This window comes from Dermochelys coriacea, chromosome 27 (assembly GCF_009764565.3).
Source record: "Dermochelys coriacea isolate rDerCor1 chromosome 27, rDerCor1.pri.v4, whole genome shotgun sequence".
Classification (NCBI taxonomy): Eukaryota; Metazoa; Chordata; order Testudines; family Dermochelyidae; genus Dermochelys; species Dermochelys coriacea.
In genome coordinates, this window is record NC_050094.1 from 3,757,142 (window position 1) to 3,776,078 (window position 18,937).

Below are 18,937 nucleotides of genomic sequence, written 5' to 3' on the forward strand. Positions count from 1 at the left end.
TCGGGCTTGTAGGGAGAAGGGGAACCCCCTGACGTGACTGTTCCCCTCAGTCCTCCCTGGGCGCCGTGTTACGCTGCCTGCCCAGCTCCGCCGGCGGCCTCAGTGCCTGGGCGCCACTCACAAGATGGCGGCTGGGTGGCGTCGTGACGGAAACGGAAGTGATGGCACGCGCGGGGCAGTGTGGGAAGTAGCTTGGCACGTGCAGCTGGTGTGCGCCGCCAGCCGGGTCGGGGTGGGGGTGAGTCGAGGTCGGGGTCGGGTTGGTCACGCGGGGCGGGCTGTGACCCAGTGTCCGGGAGCAGCAGCGGGGGGCGGTGCAGGGATTTGCTAGGATTGGGGGGCATTGGCGGGGGGATTGGCGGGGAGGTTTGCTAGGGGCGGGGGGATTGGCGGGGACTCGGGGAGGTTTGCTGGGGGTGGGGGGATTGGCGGGGGGATTTGCGGGGACTCGGGGAGGTTTGCTGGGGGTGGGGGGATTGGCGGGGGGATTTGCGGGGACTCGGGGAGGTTTGCTGGGGAGTGGGGGGATTGGCGGGGGGATTTGCGGGGTCTCGGGGAGGTTTGCTGGGGGTGGGGGGATTGGCGGGGGCTGCGGGGACTTGGGGAGGTTTGCTGGGGAGTGGAGGGATTGGTGGGGACTTGGGGGGATTTATTTCTTTCAAAGCTGCCCCAAGCTGGAATGACCAGACCAGCCCTTCCACAGTTGGCTCCCTGGGACCTCGCCGGGGGTTGGCACTGCCCTTCCCTGTGGGCAGCCGGGCTGTCTGAGGTTTGGTCCCCTGCACTCCCTGGGTGCTGACCTCTGGCCGCCCTGCAGTGCGAGGAACCTGCACTCCTTTGACTCAGTTTCTGGGCTAGAGCCAGCAAGTGCGGATCTGGTCTCCCCACTGGCTGGGGGTCTGACAGGTCCTAGCCCCACTCAGCCGCTGCTCAGGGGGAGGCGGGCGGGTGCGGGTTGCTTTGGAGTTTGGCGTCACAGTGGGGGGGGGGGGGGGGACCATATCTAGCCATGTAGATTTTTTTTTTTTTTTTGCAGGGTGGGGTGACTAAATGCATCTAGAGGGTTGTCCTACTGTAAACAGCAGTGGGTTTGGAACTGGGGTACCTGTGGAGCAACCTGGGGATGTGGGGCCTCGGGCGGAGTCATGGGGTTACTCACACCTTGATCTGTAGCAGTCTGGCTTGGAGAGCAGCTGCAGAGAATGGGATGGGAGAGACCTCCCTTCCCCCAGCCCAGTGTTGGGGTGAGTGACGTGCTCCCGGGGGTGTTCAGAGCCAATGAGGGGCAATTTGGACTCTGGGTTCAACCTGCTGCCGCTTCCCCTCTCTCCACAGAAGGCGTGTGCACTGCTGCCTGTGACTGATCGTGGGGCTCCCCCGCCTGTCGAAGAGCGAGCAGAGCCTCTGGGCCTGAGCAAGCCTCCGGGCTCCTTCACCCCCCTAGCATGGGCAAGAAGGGCAAAGTGGGGAAGAGCCGCCGGGACAAGTTCTACCGCCTGGCCAAGGAGACGGGTGAGTGGGGGTGAGGGTCTGTATCTGCTGAGTTCTGGAGGCATCTCTCCTGGGATGTGACTCTGCACCTCAGCACCCACATCCTACCTCTGCTGGGCCACGACCTCCCACGCATGGCCCAGCCTGGGCTGTGCTCCCTGCCGTAGGTTGTTCTGTTTGTTTCCACGCTTCCAGCCCTGCAGCGGCTGCTGGGGAGCTTGCGACGGGCACTGAGCCGGTCTTGTCCCCCCTTGCAGCTGCAGAGTGCAGAGCTGGGACTTACCCGGCTCCCCGGAAAGCTCTGACTCTCCCTCCTTTTAGGCTTTCGCTCACGATCCTCGTTCAAGCTGATTCAGCTCAACCGTAAGTTCCAGTTCCTGCCGAAATCCCGCGCGCTGCTGGACTTGTGTGCAGCCCCTGGCGGCTGGTGAGTGTCAGGGGCCACAGCTGCCCCATCAGAACCCAGGGGACCCTCCTGCCCGCCGGCCCTTGGAACGGGGGCTGGCAGGTACCCTGGGGGCCCCTGGGTGACAGGAGGCAGGAATGTCCTGGCTGGCTTGGCAGAGCTCCAGCCCACTCACTCACATTTTGGGAAGGCCCAGAGCCCATGTGCAGCCCTACCTGCTTCCTGGGCACCATCAGTGGCTAACGAACTGAGTCTTGGGGCAGAAGAGCAATTGTGCGGCGGACACACACTGTCCAACCTCCCCGCCCCCCTGGGCTGGCGAACAGCCTTGTGGCCATGGCAGGCTGCTGCCAGGGGGCAATTCTCAGCACCTGTCGCACTCCAGGGGATGCCAGAGCTATCCTGCCCCAAACCCTGGGTGACTGTCCTGTAGTGGGCGGCTCCCAAGAGCAGGCAGATGCTGGCAAGAGATCAGTGCCCAGGCCTAGAGCTGCTGCTGGTGCATTGCCTGTCCTTAGGGAGCCACGGGACCCCAGGGAGCTCTCCCTGCTCTGGCTCCACCAGATGAGGTATCGCAGGTATCTCCCCATGAAAGATGAGGGTAGAGTCCTCCAGGGCAACACATCTGTCCCCAGTCGAGGCAGCGTTGACTGAGCGGGGCTGCTGTGAGTCAGGGGAGCAGCTCCCTACGCTACCAGACCCTCCAAGCTGGACCCCCCCCAACTATGCCCTCCGCCCAGTCTCGGACCAGCCTGGAGTGGGGGTGACCCTAAACAGCCGTATCCGTGGCCTGTGTAGAGACTCATTGGGGTGCCAGGACCCAAGGGGTGGTTGCAGAGCCCCCCCACCACTTGGGTTTCCTCTGTCAGAGTCAGTCCTGTGGGACTCGTTTCCTTTCCTGTGATGGGGGCGGGGGGGGCTGTGTGGGTCATTATGGGGCAAAGCAGGAAGCTGAAGCCTTACGCTGTCTCTGGCCCTTTCTCCTCTCCACAGGCTGCAAGTGGCCTCCAAGTTCATGCCAGTTTCAAGCCTCATTATTGGTGAGTGAGGGGAGGGTGGATCGGGGACAGGACAGGATGCCTGGGGAGGCTGGGCCTAGGAGAGAAGGGGCAGTCGCTGAGGAGCTGGTTGGGAAGGGGACACTGTCCCTCCTGATGACTGGGGTGGGTGCCACCCCTCATGGGAGTTGGGGGCTGTTGAGAACGGGGCAGCACCCCCATTGGGGGAGGGGGTCTAGCGGATGCTGAGTGTCTCTCTCTCCTAGGGGTGGATTTGGTCCCCATTAAACCCATCCCCAACGTGGTGACGCTGCAGGAGGACATCACCACGGAGAAGTGTCGCCAGGTAATTCCCACCCCATAACGTCTCCTGAACCCCAACAGCCAGATGCTTTAGCACATCTCTCCCGGCCCTTTTTCTGGGGGAATTGGGGGCATCATGTCCACCTGCCCCCAAGAGGCGTCTCTGTGGTGGTATCCCCGAGCCACCAACCCCAGTTTCCCTTGGGGGGATTGGGGAGGACCCTTGGGGGTGGCTCAGCCGCTCAGTGCTGGAGCGCAGATTCTGTAGGCAAGTGGGAGCGTTGGTCTTGGGGTGTTGGTGGAGAGGCCTGGCCTGGGGGGAGGGGTGGCAGGCTCACTGTGCCCTTGCCCCCCTCCCACACTCTGCTGTAGGGAATGTGAGGGGGACTGTCCTGGCAGGGAGGGTGTCCCAGGCTCACCCCCTGCCCTCGCCACCACAGGCCGTGCGCAAGGAACTGCAGACGTGGAAGGTGGACGTGGTGCTGAACGACGGGGCCCCCAATGTGGGGGCCAGCTGGGTGCATGATGCCTACTCCCAAGGTACGTCCCCCACTCGCCTGGCAGCCCTGGGCCCTGTGATAGCCAAGGGTTCAGCTCCATCCCTTGCGCCCTGGAGCTGCAGCGCAGTCCCTGCGTCCAGCTCAGCAGTCCTGTGTCCCATCACCCCTGTCCCCCAGTGCAGGAGCAAAGGGCCTGCTGGGGCCGGCCCAGTTACAAGGGATTGGGACCCTCTGGCTGTAGCCCGGCACTGTTGGTCAGATGCTCCAGTGCAGAGAGTGGCAGGAGGCCTGGGCCCCGTGGAAGTGTGAGACGCCCCAGGGGAGGGAAAGGAGCACGACTTGCAGCGCCGGGCAAGTGTCTGTGGAGTTCTTTCCTCAACAGGCCCAGGGCTGAGTCCAGCCCTGCCCTATCCTTCCCCTCAGGTACCACAATGACAGGCACCATGGGAACCAGAATCAAGCTGGATCCCACTCCCTAGCCACGTCCCGGCCTGCTGCGTTTGGAGACACTGGGAGTGAGGGCTCGATGGGGTTGGCTTTGGCACTGACCCACCTCCATTCTCCACTCCAGCCAACTTGACGCTCATGGCCCTGAAGTTGGCCTGTGAATTCCTTTCCAAGGGTGGCTGGTTTATCACAAAAGTCTTCCGCTCCCGCGACTACCAGCCCCTCCTGTGGATCTTCCAGCAGCTGTTTCGCAAGGTGCAGGCCACCAAGCCACAGGCCTCCCGCAATGAGTCAGCCGAGATCTTCGTCGTCTGCCAGGGTGAGCTGGGGCCAGGGGTTGCTGGGCGGGGGGGGGGAAGAAGGGGAAGGGGGTGTCGCTGGTTGACATCTCTGATCCTTTCCTTTTCTCTCTCCCAGGATATCTGTCCCCAGATAAAATTGACAACAAATTCTTTGATCCCAAATTTGCCTTCAAGGAAGTTGAGATTCAGGCCAAATCTGTGAGCGAGCTGGTGACCAAAAAGAAACCAAAGGTACAAGTGAGCAGTCTGGGGGGCTTGGCTGTGAGGGGAGGTCCTTTGGGTCAGGGAGAGTAGCCCCCAGGGATGAGGAGAGGGGTGCACAGCTTAAAGTGGGGCTGGTGGAAGCTGTAGCACTTGGACCCTGCCGAGTGGAGCCTGCTGTTTAATCATCCCATCTGGCTAGTAATATATATGCTTGGCACTTCAAACACGCTAATTTCCCAAAGCCGAGAAAAACTATGAGTGAAATTGCCTGGGAGGAAAAATGTAGACAGGCAAATGAATGAAAATTGGGAGCCCTTTTAGAGGGTGCGGCCAAAAAACCATAATTCTACAATCAAGAAAGAATTTTACCTAAAATTCCATCCTGGTTCAGCGGTGAAGAGAAAGTGACAATTAGACATAAAAAAGCAATATATATTACATGGGGGGGAAAAAGGGGAAATGCATAGCAATGGATATGAATTAGAAGTTATGGAGGATAGAAAATTGGTAAGGGAAGCTAAAGAGATCAGGGTAAACTCCCTGGTTTGCAGAGCTAAGGACAATAAAGAGTTTAAGGATATTAGGCATAAAATAAATGCTAGCAATGGTATAGGCCTATTACACTCGGAGGAGATGGTAAAGTTATTAATATAGAAAAGGCAGAAAAGCGTTTAATGAATATTTGTGTGTTTGGCAAAAAGCAGGATTATGTTACCGTATTACATGAGGATGGTGAAGTAGTTTCTAGTCCATTAGTAACCAACGTGGATGTTAAAAATCATCTACTCTGAACAAACATTTTAAAATCAGCATGTCACTAGCAAATAACTAGCGCCCAAAAAGTCCTAAGAGTTGGCTGAGAAAATCTCTAGCCTACTGATGTTAATTCATGCCGGTCAGCGTGATTTGGTGGTGATGGTGGGGGGGGGGTTCTTGTCAAACAAACCTGATTTCATTCTTTGAAAGGTTCTTGTCTTAGTACTGCACAACATGCTAACTGAAAACGTAGCACTGAGCGGTACCTGCGAAGCACGCAGTAAGTGGATTAAGACCGGGGAACTGTCAGATCTCAAAAGGTGTTTGTCCATATGGCATCGTCGTCAAATGGGCGAGTGTCCAGTGTGGTTCCACAGAGACTGGTACTAGGCCTGACCTCATTCAACATTTTCATCAGTTGGGAAGCAAATAGCAAAGGTGCAGCTGAGCCAAAGACTTGTGGAGTGAGACACATCGATTGGGACAGGGTAGCGCTATGGAGCAATCAGGATCGCAGGGTGATCTGGACCCATTCAAACACCAGGTGTTTTAATACAGCCAAAAGCAAGGTCATGTGTCTAGGGCCATACCTGCAGAATGGGGGCCTGTGTCTTGGAAAGCAGGGACTCTGGACAGGACCTAGGATTCATCGTGGACAATAGCTGCCCGGGAACTCCAGGTGTGATACTGATGTGACCCGTGGCTGTGTGAAGAGGGGAGTCCGAGCAGAGTTCTGTATGGCACTGCTGGGATCGACGCTGGAGATCGCACCCCAGTCAGGGGTCTGCATTCAAGAAGATGTTGACTTATTTGAGAGGGTGCAGAAAAGAGCCACAAAACCGATTTGGGGGCTGGCGAAGAGGCCAGAGAGTGACCTGCAGAGCTCACTCTGTTTCGCTGATCACAGAGCAGACTGAGAGTTGACTTGATGACAGCGATTTGATCTTCACGGGGAGAAAATACCGGTGACTAACAGGCTCATTAAGGGCAACAGGCAAAACGAGAACCCCTGGCTGGGAAGCTGAAGTTAGACGCATTCAAATTAGAAATGAGACAGGAAGTGTTCCCTGAGCGGGCAACTGGCCATTGGAACAAACTGCCCAGGGAAGGGAGGGGGCCCCATCTCGGTGTTGCCAGCTCCAAGCTGGAGGCTTCTGGAAGGAGCTTTAGCCACCACAAGCCGTGGGTTCCATATGGGTGTGAGGGGGGGAAGTGAAACGGCTTGGCTAGGCCAGAGGTCAGACTAGTTGATCTAATGGCCCCTGCCGTGAATGTACGGCTCTGACCCTGTTCTCCCTTCTCATAGGCGGAGGGATATGCAGAAGGTGACACAACGCTCTATCACCGCTTCACCCTGATGGATTTCCTCAAGGCCCCCAACCCTGTGGATTTTCTCTCCAAGGCCAACGAGGTGGGTGCCCGGGGCATGGCTGGCCCCGTGGGGGCGGAGAAGGGAGGGCCCACAGGCTGGACCATGGGCATGTGTGCGGGGCTTGGCTCAGCCCCTCTGCTGGACGCCTGCAGTGCACTTAGCAGCACCCAGGAGCTTGCTGGTGGGACCCATGGCCCTGACCTTGGGCTTGGGGCAGGGGAAGGGTTGCGGCAGCTGCTGGGCCTCGGGAAGGAGGCGGCTGCAGCCTTTCCCCTTTGGCTCCTGTGCAGATCACGCTGGGGGACAGCGAGCTGGAGCGACACAGCACCACCACCGAGGAGCTTCGCCAGTGCTGCCGGGACATCCGTGTGCTGGGCCGCAAGGAGCTCAGGTATGGGGGCAGGGGCACGTGGCCTGGGCTTGGGGAGTCCGGCATTGCCTGGGGTGACTGGTTCTAACTTGCTGCCTCTCTGCTCAGGGCCCTGCTGAACTGGAGGACGAAGCTCCGTCGCTTTATGGCCAGGAAACTGAAGGAGCAGGCCAAGGAGCTGGACATCAGGTAGGAGGAGAAACATGGCTTCCAACATCAGCTGCCCCCTCCATGCACACCAGGGCGTGCTGTGACACTGGGAGCTCCGTAGCTAGTACCCCCCAACTGGTGGCGCTGGGGAGCCTGGCCCAGGGTTGGCTGGTGGGGCAGGGCCAGGCTGAGTGACTCCATCTTCTGGCAGCTTGAGCTCCGGCGAGGAGGAGGAGGGCGGCGAGGAGGAGGCCGGGAAGACATCGGGAGAAGCTGGGGATGGAGCCATCGAGGAGGAGGAGGAGATGGAACTGAGGTTGGCAGAGCTGAAGGCAGAGGAAGTGGCTGAGCTGAAGAGGTGAGTGCTGCCCTCCCAGGGGGCTGAGCCAGGGGATCTGGGCACCCAGGGGTGGGGGAAGCTCAGTGCTGTGAGCTCCTGCTGTTTGCAGGCATGTGATGAGCTTGTCCTCAGCTGGGCTGGGGTGTCCAGCCAGCAGAAATGCTGCAGGGGGCTCTCCCTTGTCACACTTGGGCACCCCGGGAGCTCCCTGGGTGCCTGCACCCTCCGGGTACTCCTATGTGCCCTGAGTGCCCCCATGGCTCCTCTCCCTTCAGACCTATTTCCAGGAGCAGTTTCCTTTGGCCTCAGGACTGCTGCCCTTCCCAGAGACCCCAGCCCGGCTCAGACGCTCACCCACCCCAGCGTGCGAGGGAGTGAGTGGAGTGACTTGCCCAAGCTCCCAAGGTCTGCAACAGAGCTGGGAATAGAACCCAGGAGTCCTGCCAGCTAGGCCTTCTCTGACACCCCCCACAAGACCCAGCTCCATGGGGCCCCGGCAGCAGCTGGAGCTCATTGCCTGGTGGCAGCTCACTGCTCTGCCCCAGCATGATGGGTGCCCTCAGTAGTGGAGGGGGATGGTGCCCCTTCCCCCATGACTGCAGAGCATGGCCCTGCAGCAGTAGAGAACTATGGGCCTAGTCCCCCAGCACAGGGGTCTCTTTCTGGGGGGGGCAGTCAGACAGACCCGTTGGGAGGCATGCTGGGGCAGCCGGGCTCCCATCCTTGTGACAGCAGCTGTGGGGCACTGGCTGCAGCATGACACCCCTCCCCCGACGGGGTTCCCCCCAGGAAGAAGAAGAAGATCCTGAAGGAGCAGCGTAAGCAGCGTGAGCGCATTGAGTTGAAGATGGACCTGCCCGGTGTCTCCATCGCGGACGAGGGCGAGACTGGCATGTTCTCCCTCAGAACCATCGGCAAGACCCGGGTGAGGCTGCAGGGGCAACAGCTTGCTCCCCACCGGCATGACGGCCAATGTCTGCTCGGGGCAGAGCTGGAGGGTTGGTGGGCCTTGGGCAATGAGGAGGCTACAGGGGAGTGAGCAGGGCTAGGAGAGTGGCGGGTGGGGGCACTCCAGGGGTATTGGCCGGCCAGGTGGCTGCTGGGCTGGGAGAGCAGCTGGCCAAAGGGGGAACTGGCAGGGGAGGAAGAGGAGACAGGATGATTTGATTTCTGTGGGGCCTGGCTCCTGAAACTCGCTCCCTGGTCCTCAGCTGCTGAACGAGGTGGCCAGGGGCGATATGGCGTCTGCTGATGCCTTCCTGGAGGCGCCGCGTGAGGACGACGACGTGGCCCTCTCGGAGCAGGACGACGCGGATGATGTGTCTCTGGCCAGCGACTTGGGCTCGGACGAGCTGGCCGATGTCGAGGAGCGGCTGCAGGAAGCCAAGCGGGAACTGGGCCCAAAGAGGTCAGAGTCGCTGTGGGGAGCAGGGGGCACTCGCCCACCTGCCCTGGGGCTGGAGGGCAGGTGAGGGATCCTGGCAGCTGCAGTAAAATCCCCCCAGTTGGAGCAGCTTGCGGGCCAGCTTGGCCATGAGTAGGGCGCTACCAAGTTCATGTCCGTGAAAAACACGTCCTGGACCATGAAATCTGGTCTTCCCTGTAAAATCTGGTCTCTTGTGTACTTTTAATCTAAGCAGCGTTTCGCAAACTGGGGCTTCTAGCATTGCCACTCCTACTTCTGCGCTGCCTTCAGAGCTGGGCGGCTGGAGAGCGGCAGCTGCTGGCTGGGAGCCCAGCTCTGAAGGCAGCACAGAAGTGAGGGTGACACTGCATTGCGGGGTTGTCATTTTGGGGGGGGGGGGTTGGCATGGGCTTTACATGTTTATATTTTGCCATTTTTAAATACATATTCATACTTTGTTACAACACCGTGAAATTTAAGTATCTGAAACCGTGACATTCAACCTTTTTATAAAATGCTGTGACTGAAATTTACAAAAATGATGTGAATTTGGTAGGTCCATGGCCATGAGGGATGCTGGGCAAATGACAGCCCCTCTACTCTGGGCTCCCAGTAGGGGGCGCTGAGACTGGCGGGGATGATGACCAGGCGGATGGAGTTGGCCTGCTTGGCCCTTAACCCTTGCAGCACGGCTGCAGTGGGAGGCTCTGCCCCATTTCCCAGGGGTTGTAGCCAGGTGGGCAGCTCTGCTGAGTGCCCCGCCCCGGGGAGCCCTGTGCGAAGCAGCCTGGCTGCCCCCCGCCGGGTCCCTGTCCGTGGTGCCAGGGCTGAGCGTGCCCGGCTGGCTGTGTTGCAGAGGGACCTTCCAGCAGCTGGCAGAGGAGGAGGGGGAGGAAAATCCCCTGCTAGTGCCCCTGGAGGAGAAGTCAGTGCTGGACGAGAGGCAGACCACACTGTGGTTCGGGAAGGTGAGTGTCCCCGCTGGCCGGGAAGGGCCAGACCCTGGGGTGGGGGGTGTCCCAGCCCCTGTGCAGCGGCTCCAGCCTCACCTGGGTCACCCACTCTTTGCTGGCTGGAGCTGGGTCTGTGCTGGCTCTGACCTGTCTCCCTCTGGTGGCAGCACAGCATGTGTGAGCTGTGGTGCTAATGGCTGCCAGGAGACTCCTGAGCTCCCCCAGGGAGGCTTGGCTGGGGCTGGGGAGTTGCAGGGACCAGAGTCTCCCCACGTGGGCTGCAGGGACCCCAGGGGGAGAGTGGGGAGCACAGTGAGAGCAGCCCATGCACGAGGGCCTGTGTCCTTGCCCCCTCCTCCCAGCTACCCACGTGTCTCACTGCCCCCTCCGTCCCTGCCACTCATGTCTCCCGCTCTCCCCCCCACCAGCTCCCAGCTACCCACGTGTCTCCTGCTGCCCCCTCCATCCCTGCCACCCATGTCTTCCACTGCCCCTCCACCCTCCCGCCAGCTCCCTGCCACCCACGTGTCTCTCATTGCCCCACGGCCAGCTCCCTGCAATTCACAGGTCCCACCCCCCAGCTCCCTGCTACCCATGTGTTTCTCGCTGCCCCCTCCTCCGCCAGATCCCTGCCATTCACGTATCTTTTGCTGCCCCCCACCTCCCTTCCAGCTCAGCCCTGCCTTCTGTGACTGAGCGCTCCCTGTCCCTAGGAGGTCTTTGCCAGCATTGAGGACGATGCAGACGAGGCCCTGGAGATCAGCCAGGCGCGGGTGCTGTCTGAGAGGAAGGAGCCGCCGCCAGGTGAGAAGGGGGCCATGGTGTGATAAATAGGGCCTGCTGTCCCTGGGGGTAGCGCCCTTGGCAGCCAAGCCCAGGAGGAAGCTGTGCCCCCATTGTCCAGGCGAGGAACTGGCCACAAGATCACAGAAGCAATTGGAGCTCTGGGTCCCCGGCCTGCTCTCGGGATTGCCTGAATGGGGGTGGGTAGAGTCTGGTGAGACAAGCTTGACCATGGCTCAGCCCCCCAGGGAAAGGGGCCCAGCCAAACAGGGCAGGGTGCAGGGCTCCCCTGAAGCTAGCTAGCCGGCCCCATGCTGTCCATCCAGCCAGTGTGGCTGGGGCCCCTGGGAAGCAGGATTCCCCCTTACCAGCATGACCAGCAGCAAGGCCCTTCCCAGCCATGAGCTCCCTTTGGAGCCCCCTAGTTCACCTCACCCACTGGCCTTGCTTGTCACACCAAGGGAACATGAAGGGGAAGGGGCAGAAGAAGCTGCCCCCATCCCAGGATGGAGCTGCAGCAGAGGTGGGGCCCAGGGCAGCCGTGGGGGCTGGTCCCAGTGAAGCCCAGGGCGGTGGGAGCAGCGGCGAAGATGACTCTGACAGCAGCAGCGACGAGGAGAGGTGAGGAGCAAACGGGGGTCGCTGGCCCGCCTGGTGTGGGGGCAGGGTGGGTGTAGCAGGGCCCCCGCCCCCAGACTCTACGCAGTGGGAGGGATGAGCTGGGGGGGCTGCCAGTCCCCCCCCTCCCCAGTCCTGAGCACCGTTGCCTTGGGGGACACTGCATGAGCAGCAGTGACAGCTCCTCTCTTCCCCCCCAGGGAAACATCACAGAAGGGAAGGAAGCGGGCGCTGGCCGAGCCAGGTGGCTTCGAGGTGGTGCCCATTGAGGACCCAGGTGAGTTGCATGGGGGCTGTGTGCAGGGGAAAGGCAGCCCCGCTGGGGTGTCTGCACCCCCAGACACAAGCATGGAGCTCAGGTCTAAGTGGTGGGCACAGGGCATAAGGCCATGGAGGTTTCTACTCATGGGGGAATTCTGCACCACTGCGCATGCGCAGAATTTAAGTGCCCCACAGATTTCTTTGCTTCCCTGCAGAAAAATGACTTTCTGACAGGGAAGTAAAGGGAAGCCACAAGAGCCATCATGTCACCCTCCCCAGCAGTATGTTTTGGGTGCCCAGGGCAGCCGGCAGAGAGGTAAATCACTGTGGGGCAGGGGGCGGGACTGGGGAAGATGCAGATGAGGCTCCTACCCTGCACCGGGCTCAGCCTCCTGGCTGGGCTGGGGAGGATGGGACTTCCTCTTCCCCTGCATGGCATCTGGGGTTGTCAGAGCCACCCCCAGATTTCTCCCCCAGCTGTAGGAAACTCTGCAAATTCCTCCCTCCCCCACGCATCCTGCACCTATTACTCCCCCTGCACCTGGTCCACCCTGACGAGCCACCTGCACCTGGATCCTCACCCCACTGAGCCCTCCACACCCAGACCACCCCCCCCCCCGGCTGAGCTCCAACCACCTTCACCTGGACCCCCCTGCAGAGTCCCATTGCCTCTGCACGTGGATCCCCCACTGAGCCGCCTGCACCCAGATTGCCCCACACAGCCACACCTGGATCTCAAGCCACACCTGGATCCCACCACACTAAGCCCCTCCACACTCGGATTCTGCTGGGCTGAGCCTGCCTGAGCACACCTGGCACTGAGGGGCAGGGCCCTGGGGTGTTTCTGGGGCAGGCCTGGTCCCTGCACTGCATCAGGGTTGGGTGCAGCCTCACCACTGAGTCTGTGTCCTGGGGGAGCTGCACTGTGATCTCCCACCCCTGAGCAGCCAGTGGCATGTGCTCCCCACTGCCATGCTGGAGCCTCCATATTTATTGGACAAATAAAACTTGCAAAATTTTTCATTTTTTGGTGCAGAATTCTCTCAGGAGTAAATGGTTTCATATATGGAGGTACCGGGGCCAGGTGGGAGGTTTTGTAGCAGCCTGAGCCCATACTTATCCATCTTCTCTCTTCCCCTCCCCTCCCCCCCCAGTGAAGCGAGCCCGTGTCCTGGATGCGGAGGGGCTCGCGCTGGGGTCTGTCATTGCCACCTCCAGGAAAGCCAAGCGGGACTTGATTGACAACTCCTTCAACAGGTACCAGGGGCAGCAGTCAGTATGGGGGCAGCGGCGGCCAGCTGCTCTGGGCAGGTCCTGTTGGGGGGGAGAAGCGGCGCTGGGCAGGGGGACAGCTGTGGTTTTGAGGGGTCCGTTCCCCCTTGGTTGCTCACTCTTGGGGAGAGAACAGGGTGTGTTGCAGGAGGTGGATCCCTCATTTGATCCCTTCTCTCCTGCCCTGTGGGTGTGAGTTGTCTGGTGGTCACTTTCCATGGGGGTGGTGTCAGAAACTTGGCTTGTTTAGCCTAACCAAAAGAGGCTGAGGGGAGATATGATTGCTCTCTATAAACACATCAGAGGGATAAATACCGGAGAGGGAGAGGAATTATTTAAGCTCAGTACCAATGTGGACACAAGAACAAATGGCCAGTTTATATCCAGGGAGTTTACACTTGAAATTAGATGAAGGTTTCTAATCACCAGAGGAGTGAAGTGCTGGAATAGCGTTCCAAGGGGAGCAGTGGGGGCAAAAGATCTATCTGGCTTCAAGATTAAACTCGATAAGTTTATGGAGGAGATGGTATGATGGGATAACATGATTTTGGCAATTAATTGATCTTTAACTATTCATGGTAAATAGGCCCAATGGCCTGTGATGGGACATTAGATGGGGTGGGATCTGAGTTACTACAGAGAATTCTTTCCTGGGTATCTGGTTGGTGAATCTTGCCCACGTGCTCAGGGTTCAGCTGATGCCATATTTGGGGTCGGGAAGGAATTTTCCTCCAGGGCAGATTGGAAGAGGCCCTGGGGGAGTTTCGCCTTCCTCTGTAGCGTAGGGCACGGGTCAGTTGCTGAAGGATTCTCTGCTCCTTGAAGTCTTTAAACCACAATTTGAGGACTTCAGTAGCTCAGACATAGGTGAGAGGTTTATGGCAGGACTGGGTGGGTGAGATTCTGTGGCCTGCGCTGTGCAGGAGGTTGGACTAGATGATCAGAATGGTCCCTTCTGACCTTAATGTCAATGAGTCTGAGTCTTCTATCTGTCAGCCCCATGGCAGCCGGAGGAGAAGCTACTCCTCTGCTTGTCCCTGGGCCCCGTCGTCACCTGGGGCATCCCTTCCCCAGGTTTGCCTTTAACGAGGAGGAGGGGGAGCTGCCCGAGTGGTTCCAGCAGGAAGAACAGCAGCACCGCCGGAAGCAGCTGCCTCTGGACCGGCAGACAGTGGATGAGTACAAGCAGCGCTGGCGCCAGATCAACGCCCGCCCCATCAAAAAGGTGGCAGAGGCCAAGGCCCGGAAGAAGCGGCGGGTAAGTGAGCCGCATGGCCTGCATCCCTGGACGGGGTTACCCTTCCCCCCCACCCTCTTCTCTCTCTGCCTGCCCGGGCCCCCCCAGCCACTCCCTGATCTCTCCCATCTCCCCCAGATGCTGAAGAAGATGGAACAGATGAAGAAGAAGGCAGAGGCTGTGGTGAGCACAGTGGATATTTCGGAGCGTGAAAAGGTGGCCCAGCTGCGCAGGTGAGTTATGATTTTGGGATCTACGGCATGGACAGGGGGTGGTTGGATTGTCCTGGGATCTGTTGGAACAACGGAAGCTGTGCCAGGCAGGCAAGCGGCCATGAGGCTCCCGAGGGGTCGTTTCTGCTCCCCGCCTCTGCCTTGGCCAGGCCCCTGCTGCCTGGTGCACCAATGTTGGGCAATGGCGTTGAGCTGGGGGGGTTCTGAGAAGAGGGTCGTGCAGCCAGTGACCTGGGAGGGTGGGGGTCTGGCTGGCTGGACAGGGGCTGAAGAGGCAGCTGAGAACAAAGGTGGGGAGGTGGCGGGGGTCTGAAAGGAAGGAGATCCCCATGCTTTTCTGAGGCTGCAGCCCTGGAGGACGTGGCAGCTCCTAGGGCTGTGGAGATGGGGGCTCAGCCCAGAGCAGTTTGTGCCCTGGGAAGCATGTGGAATCCAGAGCTGGGAGTTGCTCCCACCAGCTGTCGCATTGACACCCCCTGTTGGTCTGACTCCTCCTTGGGCTTGTTCCCACCCGGCGGGCAAGCGGCTGGGGGGCGGGTCTCTGCTCTAACCTCTCTCCCCTCTCCTCTGGCAGCATCTACAAGAAGGCCGGCCTGGGGAAGGAGAAGCGGGAGGTCACCTACCTGGTAGCCAAGAAGGGAGTTGGCCGGCGTGTGCGGCGCCCTGCAGGGGTCAAGGGACACTTCAAGGTGGTGGACAGCCGCATGAAGAAGGACATGAGGGCTCAGAAAGGAAAAGAGAAGACAAAACGGCGCCGCAAGTGAGGACTCTGCCCCCGAGGGCTGGGCATGGCCGGCGCCTGGCACTGTGTGCCAGGCTGGGGTAGCTGGACAGCCCACTTGTGAGCCCCCGGCTCCTCAGCCAGAGGAGGAGGGAGATGCTCTGGATCAGAAGAGGGCACTTCCTATTGGCAATGGAGCCACTTCCTGTCTGCAGCTCATGGGAACTGGCCATGCCAGCCTCATCTTCCTGGCACCACCACCCTTCCCAGGCTTGCTGTGCGCCAGACGATTGGTTAGCCCTGGTCATGTGGCTTCTGTGTTGACATCATAGCTGTCAATTCTACTCTCTACATCCACCTTCTAGCCACACCCCACTGCGTGCATGTCCCGGTCCCCACAGAGAGCAAGGCCAGGAGGTTCACAGGCTGCTTTGACTGTTGCTTTCAGCCAGGCTTCCTGTGCAGTCCGCGGCCTGGCCGATAGCAGGGCTCCTTGGAGGTCGGTCCGGCATTGCTTCCTGCTCTGATTGTAGACTGAGCGGGTGCATGGCATGGGGGTTTGCTGGGAAAGCAGGAGCTAAAGCTGGGCAGGGAGAGGCGTCCCTGTCCCTTTCTCATCTCCACTGTCTGGTCTCACTGCGGGAAGCGGCACTCCTAGCTTGCTCTGAAATTAAACCCTGTTCTCTGGGCCTGTTTGCTGTTCCCCGTGGCTCTGCTAGCCTGCGGCCGGGGCATCCTGCCTCTTCTGTTAGCTCTTAGGCTGGGTGTCTCTTTCGGCCTCCTGGCTGCAGTACCAGCAGGACGCTGGGGCTGCTGTCAGAGCTCACTAAAGCAGGTGCAGCTGCCAGCATCAGATGGGGCAGCTCCCCAAATGAGCTGTGGCCTCTTCGCTTGGGGCTCTCTCCCAGCCCTGCCTGTCTCAATAGGGGAAAGGGAGCCGAGCTGGTGACTCCAGAGAAAGGCCTCAGTTGCAGAATAGCACCCTGAATTGTGGCCAATGGGGTGCTAGCTCCTGGGATTGGGGAGGCCTGGGTCTGTCCTGCACCTGGAATAGCACTGTTGCCAAGTGTGGGGGAAGGACCCATGTGATGGATGCTGAGTGCAGGAAATGGGATGTCTGGGCCACAGGTGCGGGTAGCAGAGGCGCTGAGGAGAGCGGCACCTCGTGTAACGAAGGCGAGAGCTCCAGTGGTGATGCGTTGGAGCAGAAAACAGTGGTGCCGAATGCACCCGCAGCAGCACCAGGAGCAATGATGGTGCCAGAAGCAGTGGTGCTGAGAGGCCACCCCCAAGTGAAATCCTCTCTGCCCTTCATAAGTGACAAAGAAAGAGGTGACTTAGCAGGCACCTGGGGAGGAGAGCTGCCCCCTTGCTCCTTGGCAGGATGGTGTCCATCACACTTGAGGTTGCTAACCGGGGCAGGCACAGCCTTAGAGGTGGAAGAGATGGCTTCCAGGGTACTTTGTGCCCAAGGGTGATCAGTCCTAGGAGGATCCTGCATCTCTTTCGGGCTGAGCCTGGCCTCCTAGACTTCTCCAGGAGAAGACCTTCAGTCTAGTCTCCCTGGTTTTCACAGTCTGTTTTGTGAGGTCTCTCACGTCCCTGCACTGCTCTAATGTGTGTCTGTGTACCCAGACAATACAGACACTTAGAGTGTCTGTCGTTCTAGGCATGGCAGACCCATGTAAGGGATATAATTTAAATCCTGGGGACTAAACCCCCCTGTACCTGGAGAAGACAGAAATTGCTCACATCAGAGCCCTACCCCCCCATACCAGGATTCATGGATTCCAAGGCCAGAAGGGATCATTGTGATCATCCAGTCTGATCTCCTGCATAGCATAGGCCAGAGAACTGCCCCAAAATAATTCCCAGAGCCACTCTGTTAGAAGAACATCCCGTCTTCATTTACAAATTGTCAGGGATGGAGAATCCATCATGAACCTCGGTAAATTGTTGGTTAATTACCCTCACTACAAAAAATTTACACCATATTTCCAGTTTGAATTTGTCAAGCTTCAATTTCCAGCCATTGAATTGTGTTCCACCTTTCTCTGCTAGTTTGGATATATGTTCCCTAATATTTACAAATTGTAATCAAGTCACCCTTTAACCTTCTCTCTCCTCAGCTAAATAGATTGAGCTCTTTGTCTCTTACTATAAGGTATCTTGTCTAATTTTTTCACCATTCTTGGGGCTCTTCTCTGAACCCTTTTCAATTTATCAATATCCTTGTTGAATTGTGGGCACCGGAACTGGACACAGTGTTCCAGCATCATTTGCACCCCTGCCAAATACAGAGTATCCTACGCGAGAGTCCCCTGTTTATCCATCCCAGAATTGCATTAGCTCTTTTGGCTACAGCGTCGCATTGGGAGCTCATGGTCAGCTGATTATCCACCACGACCCCCACATCTTTTTCAGAGTCCCTGCTTCCCAGGCTAGACTCCCCCGCCCTGGAAGTATGGCTGACATTCTTTGCTCCGAGGAGAGGGCGTCAAAGACTCTAATCTTCCCTAAAACAGGAGAGTTCAGCTAAACTAATTAAACCACTATCAAAAATTGCTATTTACAAAACGTAAAGAGAAAAACTTCAGTGGAGCAGGAGACCAGACACTCCTGCTGGCTCTGTCTCACAGCCAGAGGCCGGGAGAAGGACTTGAGAGTTGGCTGGTTGCTCAACCCCCATTGTGCCTTGGTAAGAGGGGGCTTGAGGACAGGAGCATTCTGATCTCCAGTGCATGGGGGACATGTGCACCAGAAGTGCAGCACATCTGGCAAACAGTCAATGTAAATGGAGGTTACAGTTTGGTACAGACATATTCCTCTCTGTCACACTGGTAATCCCGTTACCTTGCCAGCATAGGGGATTCCAGCCTTGTAGGTAGCCTCAAAGGTCAGATTTCAGACACAATGTTGCAGTGCTTGGTCGCGTTGAGCTCCACCCCTAGCAGGAGAGGGAGGGACACCAGAGTTCAGGCTACATCCCAGATTTCTCTCCATGACCATCTGCACAGCCATTTCTACCCCCTCGCGCTAGGGCCTGGAGGGTGTAATTTGGGGGAGAAATTGGGAGGTTCAACGGGGGTTGGAGAAGGATTTTCCTGGGGAATCTGGAAACTAGAAAACGTAGATCCACCTTCCCCTGGGGCTAAATCCCAAACCAGCCACTTGACGTTTGCCAGCAGCTCCCCTCCCTGCAGTGGCGGATGCAGGGCAGTGGCTGGTCTGTGTGTGAGGAGGAGCCGGGCGAGAGGCTGGGGTCTCTGCCAAGGGGCAGTCTAAGGCCGGGCGAGATGGCTGCGAGGGGAGCTGTCAATCTGTATTTCCACACTGGGCCCGATTCTGCCACCTCACTCAGAGCGCCCAGCACAGTTAGACTGAAAGGTGCTAATGACTGTCATCCTGGGGGGGGGGGGGGGCTGGCATCCACAGCCAATCACAGACTTCACTAAAGCCAGGGGGTGCCCAGCGCCCTCATTCAGGCTCAATGCCATGTGCAATCACCCCTCTCTGCGTAGTAAAGAGACTGCAAACAACAGAGGCGACTGCCCAAGGCACTAGGCCCCAGGGGGGTGGGTCCACACTGCTGTTTTCAGCCGGCCAGCACAAGCCCTGCTATTGCAAGTCTGTTAACCTGCCCTGGGAGACTCGCCCCCAGCAGCAGAGAAGACCGGGGTGACAGCTGAGACATTCCCAGGATACCGGAGATCCCGGTGTTTCCAGGAATGGTGTCGGCCCTCCCAGCTGGCGTGACCTCGCACACTCAGTGTGTGTGAGTTCACACCAGCAGGGGCGGAGCAGTGCGCTCTTCC

The 18,937-nt window shown here is 58.7% G+C and overlaps 1 protein-coding gene across 2 annotated transcripts; it reads left to right on the top strand.

Moving 5' to 3' along the window:
- The first annotated feature begins 135 nt into the window (after window positions 1–135).
- Window positions 136–15,810, top strand: FTSJ3 (FtsJ RNA 2'-O-methyltransferase 3). Of its 2 annotated transcripts, none has more exons than XM_038385166.2 (22): window positions 136–238; window positions 1,336–1,512; window positions 1,813–1,918; window positions 2,891–2,937; window positions 3,162–3,241; window positions 3,639–3,738; window positions 4,270–4,464; window positions 4,563–4,678; window positions 6,714–6,818; window positions 7,070–7,170; window positions 7,258–7,338; window positions 7,511–7,657; window positions 8,429–8,564; window positions 8,851–9,047; window positions 9,901–10,012; window positions 10,711–10,801; window positions 11,242–11,401; window positions 11,599–11,675; window positions 12,814–12,916; window positions 14,006–14,189; window positions 14,307–14,401; window positions 14,976–15,810. In XM_038385166.2, exons 2-22 carry the CDS (start codon window positions 1,446–1,448, stop codon window positions 15,163–15,165), a joined length of 2,490 nt encoding a protein of 829 aa, XP_038241094.1. In that variant the 5' UTR covers window positions 136–238; window positions 1,336–1,445; the 3' UTR covers window positions 15,166–15,810. The 2 variants fall into 2 exon arrangements, with proteins under 2 accessions (XP_038241094.1, XP_043359208.1); XM_043503273.1 differs by lacking the exon at window positions 136–238 and adding an exon at window positions 1,049–1,244.
- Window positions 15,811–18,937: the final 3,127 nt, after the last annotated feature.

Bases quoted from the DNA above. Each gene is read 5' to 3' on its own strand.
- FTSJ3 (XM_038385166.2), top strand. From the start codon at position 1,446: ATGGGCAAGAAGGGCAAAGTGGGGAAGAGCCGCCGGGACAAGTTCTAC. The intron at 3,242-3,638 runs GTAATTCCCACC...TCGCCACCACAG, and splicing joins CCACGGAGAAGTGTCGCCAG to GCCGTGCGCAAGGAACTGCA. The intron at 3,739-4,269 runs GTACGTCCCCCA...TCTCCACTCCAG, and splicing joins GCATGATGCCTACTCCCAAG to CCAACTTGACGCTCATGGCC.